This window comes from Phoenix dactylifera, chromosome 2 (genome assembly GCF_051530095.1).
Source record: "Phoenix dactylifera cultivar Ajwa chromosome 2, Ajwa_hap1_PhDact_Kaust_v1.1, whole genome shotgun sequence".
Classification (NCBI taxonomy): Eukaryota; Viridiplantae; Streptophyta; class Magnoliopsida; order Arecales; family Arecaceae; genus Phoenix; species Phoenix dactylifera.
The window spans coordinates 38,906,580-38,917,123 of record NC_143191.1 but is presented as its reverse complement, the minus strand read 5'-3'; the positions used below and the strand labels follow the sequence as shown (position 1 = coordinate 38,917,123).

At 38.7% G+C, this 10,544-nt stretch overlaps 2 protein-coding genes across 2 annotated transcripts; both read left to right on the top strand.

Moving 5' to 3' along the window:
* The first annotated feature begins 1,683 nt into the window (after nucleotides 1-1,683).
* Nucleotides 1,684-4,664, top strand: LOC149768309 (uncharacterized). Its single transcript, XM_089928145.1, has 2 exons — nucleotides 1,684-3,977; nucleotides 4,059-4,664. The coding sequence occupies exons 1-2, from the start codon at nucleotides 1,684-1,686 to the stop codon at nucleotides 4,372-4,374; spliced, it is 2,610 nt and encodes an 869-aa protein (XP_089784271.1). The 3' UTR covers nucleotides 4,375-4,664.
* An 862-nt stretch (nucleotides 4,665-5,526) lies between these two features.
* Nucleotides 5,527-7,426, top strand: LOC120105766 (uncharacterized). The gene is made up of 5 exons (XM_089928974.1): nucleotides 5,527-5,892; nucleotides 5,994-6,117; nucleotides 6,214-6,537; nucleotides 6,647-6,754; nucleotides 6,861-7,426. The coding sequence occupies exons 1-5, from the start codon at nucleotides 5,546-5,548 to the stop codon at nucleotides 7,221-7,223; spliced, it is 1,266 nt and encodes a 421-aa protein (XP_089785100.1). The 5' UTR covers nucleotides 5,527-5,545; the 3' UTR covers nucleotides 7,224-7,426.
* Nucleotides 7,427-10,544: the final 3,118 nt, after the last annotated feature.

Here is a 10,544-nt window from a genome sequence, read left to right as displayed (position 1 = left end):
AGGGTTTTCAGAACCGGTTCTTCCCGGAGGTAAACCCTAACCCCATTTCCTTTTACCCCATGATAACAAAATAAAAGAAACGAAGAAGAGGAAGAGGAAGGGGGAAGGAACCTACCGAGGGTCTCCCCCTGTGGATCCGGCGCCGCGCTTGATCGCCGTGCCTTTCGATTATATACATGATCCTGTGTTTACATCTCTTTGTGTTCATCTTCATCTAGTCATTATATACATGATCCAAGATTCCAAATGTGGATGTAAATGTATACATTTTAATCTCCTTTCTGAGATGCTGCGGTGAAGCAGGGTTTTTGAGATGCTGTGGTGAAGCAGGGTTTGTTTCCCTTAATTCCCTGTTGATGTTTCGTTTTAGCAGACGAATTTTTTGATTAATAGTGTCTGTTAAGTTTGGAACCGCAAAATCTCATGTTGTGACATGGAGCAGCAACTATTTCTTTTTTTTTCTTCCCTTTTTTCTTTTTGAGAAATATGAAGCAGCCAGGATTTAGAGAATATATGTTCTTGGGGGTTCTTCTAAATAAACAGATCTCACTCTTTGAAACAACTTCAACTGAAAAACTGATGAAATCATTGACTAAAGGCTTGTGTTTCCAGCTGCCAAGGATTATAGTAGTACTTTGTTTCAAGAGTTTCAACATCAGATATTATGGTTCCAATGGTCCGATACTATTAGCTCTCAATGATTAATCTCCATTTTTTTATTGTTCATGTGAAAATATTAAGGGAAGAGTTGTGTATCATTGGTGCAATTTTTTTTCCTCCTAAATCTGAATCTACAGTAACCTCTAATTTAATGTAATATAATTGAATGTATTTTATTTACTTGGACCCTTGTAGGAAATCTAATCTTTGTATATTGTGATATATTTGAGCTTTCCTATGAATATCATTCGTCAAGCACCAAACTTGGGCCCATTAGAGATCTAATACTTAAAAAAGAGTATCAATTATTGATTCTTCATCAACTTGCAAAATTTATTTTCATAATTGTTGAATAGTACTTCAAAGCATGCCAGTCATGCTTCTTATGACATTGGTTTACATTTTTGAAAATTTTCTCAAAACTTTAACTTGACTCTGTAAAGTTTATGGATTTTAATTTCTTCGTCATGTTATTCATTTCTACAATCATTGTTCATCTGCAAGGAAAAATGGAAAGTGGTGGAAAATAGTGTTGCTTCATGGTTGTGACTTATTTCTAGTGTGCAATCAAGAAGGTGGTCAAAAAAGCTTGCTAAGAAGTGCCATGCTTTCCTAGCATCAGAGGCGATCATGTATATTGACATTTGTTCTATGTGAAGCAGATAGTATTCCATATGTAAATTTGGATGATTTGACTTGTATTCCTTGTCTTTGTAAAGATTAAATGCTTTTTGAATATTGCTGGTATTAGATGAATGAAGAGATAACTTGTAAAGATTAATTCGTTATGTTCAGCTTTTTATAAAGATTGAATGCTTTTTTAATGTCAATTATGCTACGACAAGATTGAATGACTTATTTTTGTCATTCTTATGATAACTTCTCATCTTCATAAATATCATACCAGTTTTTGTTTCTTTTACATTTTTTATGATCTCGCCTTTCGTGTTTTTTAATGGCCCGATTTTTAATATTTTCTAGGCTTTCTAATGTTGTTTTATTTTTTTGATTTCTAGAGGAACTATGTCAGTTGATCGTAATTGGATGTACCACCGACTTAGTGAAAATGGTTATATAAGAGCTGAGTTCTGTGATGGAGTTAAAGGGTTCCTTGAGTTTGCATTTACTCAGTTAGAGTATTGTAGTGGTGATAAGATTAGATGCCCTTGTATGAGATGTGACAACCAGAAATTTCTTAACCGTGATATGGTCAATGTTCATTTGTTGAGAAAGGGGTTTACACCGGGGTATTCAACATGGTTTGCACATGGGGAGTTACTTGGTGCAGTTGCTCCTGTAAGTACAAGTGCAGTAGAAGCATCCACATCAATGGATGTTGGTTGTGAACATGGTCAGCAATATAGAACCATGGTGATGGAAGCTATGGGTCCAGAAGAGGAACTCCATTTGAGTAGTGCACTTGAAGTTAATCATGAGAAAGAGCCAAATAAGGATGCTGCAGATTTTTATTCTTTGTTGAAAGATGCAGAAGTACCTTTATGGGAAGGGTGTAAAAAACACTCTAAGTTATCTGCTATTACTCAATTATTAAATTGCAAGTCTGAATTTAATATGAGTATATCTTGCTATGATCGAATCATGAAAATAGTGAAGAATATGTTGCCGGAAAGTGAGAAGCTGCCCCTTGATTTCTATCAATCAAAGAAGATGCTTCGGAAGTTGGGGTTGGAGTATACAAGTATTGATGTTTGTGAGAATAATTGTATGCTATTCTATAAGGAAACAGAGAATTTGATTGAGTGTACTATTTGTGGTCATCCTCGATATAAACTCAGAAGAAATGATGGTGGTGGTAGGAGAAAAGATGTTCTTTATAGAAGGTTGCGATATCTTCCAATAACACCAAGACTTCAGAGGCTTTTTATGTCAAGCAGAACGGCTGAAAACATGTCATGGCATGTAAAGGGAGGTGATTCAGATGAGATGGTGCATCCTGCTTGTGGGGAGGCTTGGAAGCACTTTGACCGCATTCATCCATCCTTTTCTACCGAGCCTCGTAATGTGAGACTTGGGTTATGTACAGATGGTTTTAACCCTTTTAGCCAATCAGCTCGTCCTTATTCCTGTTGGCCAGTTTTCGTAACAGTTTACAATCTTCCACCATCAATATGTATGAAACGACCCTACATTTTTCTAAGTTTAGTCATTTCTGGACCTAAGAGCCCCGGCAAAAGTATCGATGTCTTGCTTAGGCCTTTGATTGATGAACTTAAAATATTGTGGGAAGTAGGGGTCACCACTTATGACATTTTTAGAAAAGAGAATTTTCAAATGAAGGCAGCTTTATTGTGGACTATCAACGATTTTCCTGCATATGGCATGCTTTCAGGATGGAGTACACATGGAAAGTTGGCATGCCCGTATTGTATGGAGAACTCAAAAACTTTTACACTACAACATGGTGGGAAGACTTCTTTTTTTGACTGCCATCGTCAATTCTTGCCCATGGACCATGCATACAGATACCAAGTTGATGGTTTCTTCAATGGTAGAATAGAGACAGACCCCCCACCTCCTCGACTGTCTGGTGAGGAGTTGAAAAATAGGGTCTTTGCCTTGCCTAATGTAACTTTTGGTTCGAAAGCTCCTAAGCACACCATTCCTGGATTCGGTAAAGATCATAATTGGGTGAAAAGGAGCATATTTTGGGAGTTGCCCTATTGGCATACACTACTTATTCGACACAATTTAGATGTCATGCATATTGTTCGAAATGTGTTTCTCAATATATTTTACACTTGTATGGATGTAAAAGGGAAGACTAAAGATAATGTGAAAGCAAGGCAAGATTTAGAGCTGTATTGCAAGCGTCCCAAGTTGAGGATTCAATTTGTTAATGGAAAGCTAGTTAAGCCTCCAGCTTCCTATGTATTGTCCAAAGACCAAGCAATGGAGGTCTGCGAGTGGGTGAAAGGGTTAAGACTCCCTGATGGATATGCTTCAAACATATCGAAGTGTGTTAACCTGGATGATTATAAGTTTTACGGGTTAAAAAGTCACGATTGTCATGTTTTCATGCTGAGATTGCTTCCAATTGCATTCCGTGAAGTATTGCCAGCACCAGTGTGGGATGCATTGACAGAATTAAGCTGTTACTTTAGAGATTTATGCAACACAACTTTGCGTGTCCAAGATATGGAGGTTCTTGAGAAAAATATTGTGGTAACTCTCTGCAAACTTGAGAAGATATTTCCTCCTGCATTTTTTGACTCAATGGAGCACTTACCTGTTCATTTAGCTTATGAAGCTAAAGTTGGGGGGCCCGTGCAGTACAGATGGATGTACCCCTTTGAAAGGTAACAATTTCTATAATTTTATTAAATAGTTTTTTTGTATCTATTAAATTTGAGAAATTAACATATTAATCTTATTTATAGGCTTATGCATGATATAAAGCAGAAGGTAAAGAATCGAGCATCGATTGAAGGTTCTATTGTCGAGGCTTACATCATAGAAGAAATATCAACTTTCTGTTCGCATTATTTTGAGCCTTCTATACAAACGAGGTTAAATCAAGTTCCCCGTAATGAAGACGAAGGGGAGTTTGATCTCGTGGATCGTCTATCAATTTTTGCTCATCAAGGTCGGCCTTTTGGGAAACCTTTTGGAAGGCATTTAACTACTCAGGAGTTTAATGCTGCTGAATTATATGTTCTTCTGAATTGTGAGGAGGTTCAACCTTTTGGAAAGTAAGTTACACAAGTACTTAATTATAATCATCCTTAAAAATGCATATGGAGTACAATATATGTGATTCTAGCTTTTGTGTTGTAGGTATTTTGATGATTATATCCGGCAATCTTGTCCAAATATAAGCCAAATAGATTTGGAAAGACGACGCGAAATGGAGTTTCCGGCTTGGTTTAGGTCATATGTGAGTACATAATTCATAAATATAATAATAAATTAGACTTTCTCTTGATTTATTCTTACGATATTATTTTTATCATGCTAGGTTAATGACAGCAAAAATCATGTTGATGGGCGCTTAAAGGACCTATCATATGGCCCTGAGAATAAAGTTAAATGTTATAAAGGCTACTTTGTGAATGGGTACAGATTTCACACTAAAGAATATGGAAAGGATAAAAGAACCTTCAACAGTGGTGTGTGCATTAAGGGAAGCAGTTACAATGACTTTGAGAGTGACTATTATGGGATGTTGGTTGACATTATCGAGTTAGACTATTTTGGGGTTGGTAATAAAGTAGTGTTATTCAAATGTGACTGGTATGATAGAGACAAGGGTATGAAAGTGCACCCTCAACATGGCCTCGTTGAGATCAATTACAAACTAAGACTTCCAACCAATGATCCTTTTGTATTAGCTCAACAAGCACATCAGGTGTTCTATACTGGTTACCCAGGTAAGAAGAAGAATCGAAGATTGTGGTGGGCAGTAATTAAGACAAAAGCTAGAGGTAGGTTCACTCCTAGTGTGCCAGAAGAAAATTTTCTTGATTTTTATCAAGAAGAAAACCACAGGATTCCTACCCCAATCTCGATGACAGATGAGCTTGATGATCCAGACATTTTGGTTGGTGTTAACAGAGATGCAGAAGATATTGATGCAGCAGAAATTGAGTTGACAACTAACCAAATGGAAGAGGACTTTGAGGATGAAGAAGAAGATTTTGAAGATGAACAAACCGAGGAAGAGGAGCATGAGGCTGAGGAAGATTAAAATACAACATGCAACTTTGTGAATGCTAATATAACTAATTTTAGACTTATAAATTATAATTGTGCAGACATGAGAAAGAGCAAAGGGAAAGCAACAGGTCCACTGATTGTTCTTTACTTTGATTGGATTTGTTGACATTTACATTGTGAACTAACTACAACTTTTTATTGTTGTGCAGTTATGGCCAAGAAAAAAGGGAAACCAAGAGGTAATGGAAAAGCAGCTTTAATACTGGCTGCTACTCAAGTTCCTTCTCAACCTTCTAGGTTGCCTGAGCGTGTCGAGGATTGTCATGATGATGATGATTACATTCCTGATGGGGACATGATTGAAGAGGTGGATACAAATGAAGAAATAAACGATGAAGAAATGAATGGTGCAGTGCAAAATCATGAGGATATAATGAATGAGGATCAGATGAATGATGAACTTGGGATTGATCCACGACAAAGCAATGGCCGAGAACCAACCCTTAAAGCCCCTGTTGATGCAAATGGAAAAGTGATTGTTAGGTGCACAAGAGGAATGTATGAAAATATCACTTTCTTATATCACTAATTTGAATTTATGTGTTTGTTGCATTTAAAGTATTTAATTTATTTTCTAATGAATATTTTTTAAATTGCAGGTTTCTTGATTATGAGGTCAGTCACAAAGCTGTTGCTATCATGCGCCAATTTTTCAATGGTCCGTGGTTGTCATGGAGGGAGGTCCCTACACATGCTAAAGTTGGAATGTGGAACAAATTTGAGGTGATGTAATTAAGTTATATTTCTTATCATTAACTTTTGCCCTTGTTACACATGCCAATTAATAAGTCTGATTACTTGCGACCTTTTTTTTGTTAGGAGATACACACAATTCTTCCAGGACAATTGCATCATGTGCATCAAGTTTGGGACAAGCATTGTCAGCGACGGTTGACAACCTCATTAGGGAGGGTCAGAAGCCAAAAGCTTTTGGAAGCAAAAGGAGATTTAAATAAAGCCCGTGATAAACCCCCTAATTGGATCTCTAGAGAAAATTGGAATAAGCTAATTGATATTTGGATCTCCCCAAAATGGAAGAAGAAATCAGAAGCCAACAAAAATAATAGAAACACCATGAAGAATGGTAGCATCTCTAAACACTGTGGAGGATCAATCGCATTTGTCAATCATGACGAACGACTGGTACATATCTTTATTCAATTAGATTTCTATAATAATTTTTATATTATTGTTCAATCATCTTAAATTAGCCCATTATATGTTAATGATTTTTTTCTTTTCTCTTTTGTAGAAATTAAAGTTAGGTAGGGAGCCAACAATAGTTGAATCTTTTAATCGGACGCATAAGACAAAGCAAGGCATGGGAGGATATGTAGATAAGAGAAGTGAAGCTGTCATGGTAAGTATAATTTTTTTATGATTCATAAATATTATTGAGCTTGCTCATGTTTATCTCTTGTTTGATCCACCATAATGTTTTTCTCTTCTTTTAAATCAACTGGCAGGCAAAGTATTCAGCTGAATACTCCAAAAAATATGGTGATGCCTCCACCTCAGATGCTCCTCCACGTGATTATGACTTGTGGTTTGAGGCAACTGGTGTCCCAACTCATGGCCATGTCTATGGCTTTAGTCCCCTAGAGGATCTCACTGGAATTATTGGGCAATCATCATCCTCTTCCACCTCTACAAGTCAAGCTCCAGAGCTGTACACTCATGAAGACCTTCTACGTATTCTTGAGCAGGAAAAGAAAAAATGGCAAGAGGAGGTTCTTCAAAAGATGAGAGAAGAGATTGGCTTTGGAACAAGGCATGCAGATCGGGGGTGTAATGGTGATTCTGGTTCTACTGATCATGCTTCATTATGATTGTTTTTGCCTTAGATGATAGGTCCTTGCATTCTTAGGAGGAATGAAATCTCTGTTGATCTTTATGACATATTTTTAGACTTTGATTTTGATGGATTCAGGACATGTTGATGCCAATTTTGAATGACATTTAAAATGACTTTTGCGTAATGTTGAATGCCTTTGCTATTAATGATATTATTATTATTATTATTATGAGCCAATCAATGTACCAAATGTACCAGGTTATTAGATTGTGATCGGTGACCAAATTTTGGTTACTAAATTGTTTACCAAGTATTGTGACGAGCAGTCATAAACTTAGTGACAGGATTTTGGTTAATAAAAATTGATTTTGCTCAGCGCGTTTGTAACCAATTAGTGACGGTAAACTTATCACTAGGTCAGTGACGGGATTAATGACAAATGTAGTGACAAAATGTGTGACCATGTCTGTGACGACTAAATCTGTCACTAAAGGTTGTGACAGATCAGTGACCAAACTTGTGACCGCATTCTGTGACAAAATCAGTGACCAAGTTACCTTCGTCACTAACTCCGCAACTAGATAGTGACGGGAAATACATAATTTCTTAAATTTTTAATTCTTGAATTTGTAACGGCTTAGTGACGGCGGTTCTGTCACGGGAGTTAGTGACGGGAATCTCCACCGTCACTGATAATTTAGTGACGCGTGTTTTTGTAACCAAATCAGTGACGGGAGCTCCGGTCACCAATTCCATATTAGTAACCGGAAACACGGTATAGTGACGGGAATCTCCGTCACTATACGCGTGTTTTCTGGTAGTGAAGATCTTCAAATGTTCATCGACATCAAAGAAGGACAAACAAACTAACTAGCTAATGACTCTGATACTTGCACTCTGCGCCCATCCCATCCAAATCTAAGCATCCTGCAACTCTGATAAAAAGAAAGAAGAAAAGGGGATGAGCTTTACAGCCCAGTAAGAATCCCTATGCATCCACACCAACACAATAATAATATAAATCTGAAAATCACGACAAGTCGATGCACATATCATGAAGTCATAAACCGGCTATCAAAGCTCAAATAATCAATATAAGTATGTACATAAAACATTAATAAAAGTCCAGCCACACAAGAATGATATAGCATATGATAGCTTATAAACCTGTATTATAGTTTCAATGCCTTTTCTTCAACTTGATTCGGATTAATTATCTTTCCAACTTTGGGTCAAATCTCGGTCACATTTCTCAGCCTATGGTGGGGCAACCAAATTATCACATTTTCAGCTTGTGGCAGGGCCTGCACAATATAGTTCCACATTTCTAGCCTGTGATGGGGCCTGCCAAAGTATCACATTTTGAGCCTGTGGCGGGGCCTGCACATTATAGTTCCACATTTCTAGCCTGTGAGGGGGCCTACCAAAGTATCACATTTTCAGCCTGTGGCGGGGCCTGCACATTATAGTTCCACATTTCTAGCCTGTGAGGGGGCCTACCAAAGTACCACATTTTTCAGCCTGCGACGGAGCCTGCCATAATAACAAGATAAACCCAAAGTCCCTTTTCATACAATCCAGTTTACATCCACACATCAATTCATTTATATTTATCTTCGGCTTTAAACTAACCACGGTCACGTTTCCAGCCCGTGACGGGGCAACCAATATCACATAGTTAGTTTAGAGTACCACATCCATCAGTCCAATTATGTAGGTGTAAGTTATGCGCATGCATGCATCCATCATAATACCAACCACAAGCGAATACGATCATAATATCAACCACAAGCCAACACGATCAAAATATAATTTAATATAAAACTATTTTTGATTTATCTGGATTATAGCATATCATACATATCTAAGTATAAAAATATTATATCATGCAGGATTGGCGTACAAGGATCCTTACCTTTGTTGAAAATTTAGACAACCAATCACCCGCCCTCACGGCGATAAAGAATCGGAATGCACAGAATCCTGCTCAACATCCTCTCGTCCAACAGATTGTTCCCCTACAGAACTAAATTATCATTAAAATTTACTCAAGATATATGATAATCCAGGACCCCTGTTTAATCCTCTAAAGGGTCCTCTAAAATCTAGTATTCCAAGACTATCCAACAATCCATGATCTCCCTGAATTAAACTAGAGAGAAAACAGACTAATAAGAGACAGCATCTAGAGGGAGAAGATAAAATAACAAAGAAGAGAGAGAGTCGGCTCTCTCTCTCCCCCTCTCTTCCTTCTTCTTCCCGTAAATAAAACAACAAAGAAGAGAGAGAGAGCCAAAGAGTTGGCTCTCTCTCTCTCTCTTCCTCTTCCTTCCTCCTTCCCGACGGAAAGGAGGAGAGCGCTTGGTAGCCGGCGGCCCATGGCCGGCGACGCCCCATGGTGGTGCCACACCCGGCGACGGCCGGCTGGAACGGAAGGGGAGAAGGCCGAACAGAGGCTCGGCTTCCCCATCAGCCCGGCGGCTTCCCGGCCACATCCCCAAAGAAATAATAGCCAAAGACGAAGGAGAAGAAGGAGAAGGTGCTCACCTTGCCTCCGGCGAGCTCCTCCCGGCCGGATCGACGGCGACCGCTCCGGTTCCTCCCGCGGCAAGGTAAAACCCAATCTCCCTTCTCTCTCTCTTTTTTTTTTGTGTGTGTGTGTGGAAGCCCTCGGTTGATGCCCTAGGAGAGGAGAGAGGGGAGATCTTCCTGATTTGGTAGGATTTATCACCCTATTATCTCTCTTCTGGTGGATTCGAGAGGAGGGAAAATACTTTCGAAACAGGGGAGGGAGGCATTTCAATCGGGAGACTCCCTCCCCCTTGCACGTGTTGGGCCGCCCTTGTTCAAAGGCCAGCCCAACTCAAATGTGGGTCTTCACATTCTCCCCTCCTAAAAAAAATTTCGTCCTCGAAATTGACATACCTGAGGTTTCAAAAAGTTGCGGATACTTGACTTTCATCTCTTCTTCGAGCTCCCAAGTAGCCTCTCTTTCTGTATGATTATTCCATTGTACCTTCACGAAAGGAATGGTTCGATGTCGTAGTACCTGATCTTTTCTATCCACAATTCGTACCGGGAACTCCTCATAGGTTAAATCCTCCTGAAGATGTAATGGTTCATATGCTACCACATGACTCGGATCTGGGACATATTTCTTCAACATTGACACATGAAAAACATTGTGCACACTAGACAAAGCCGGTGGTAAAGCCAGTCGATACGCCACCTCCCCAACTTTGTCCAAAATCTCAAACGGACCAACATATCTAGGGCTTAATTTGCCACGAACTCCAAATCTCATCACACCTTTTGTAGGTGACACTCTCAAGAAAACATGATCTCCAATTTGAAA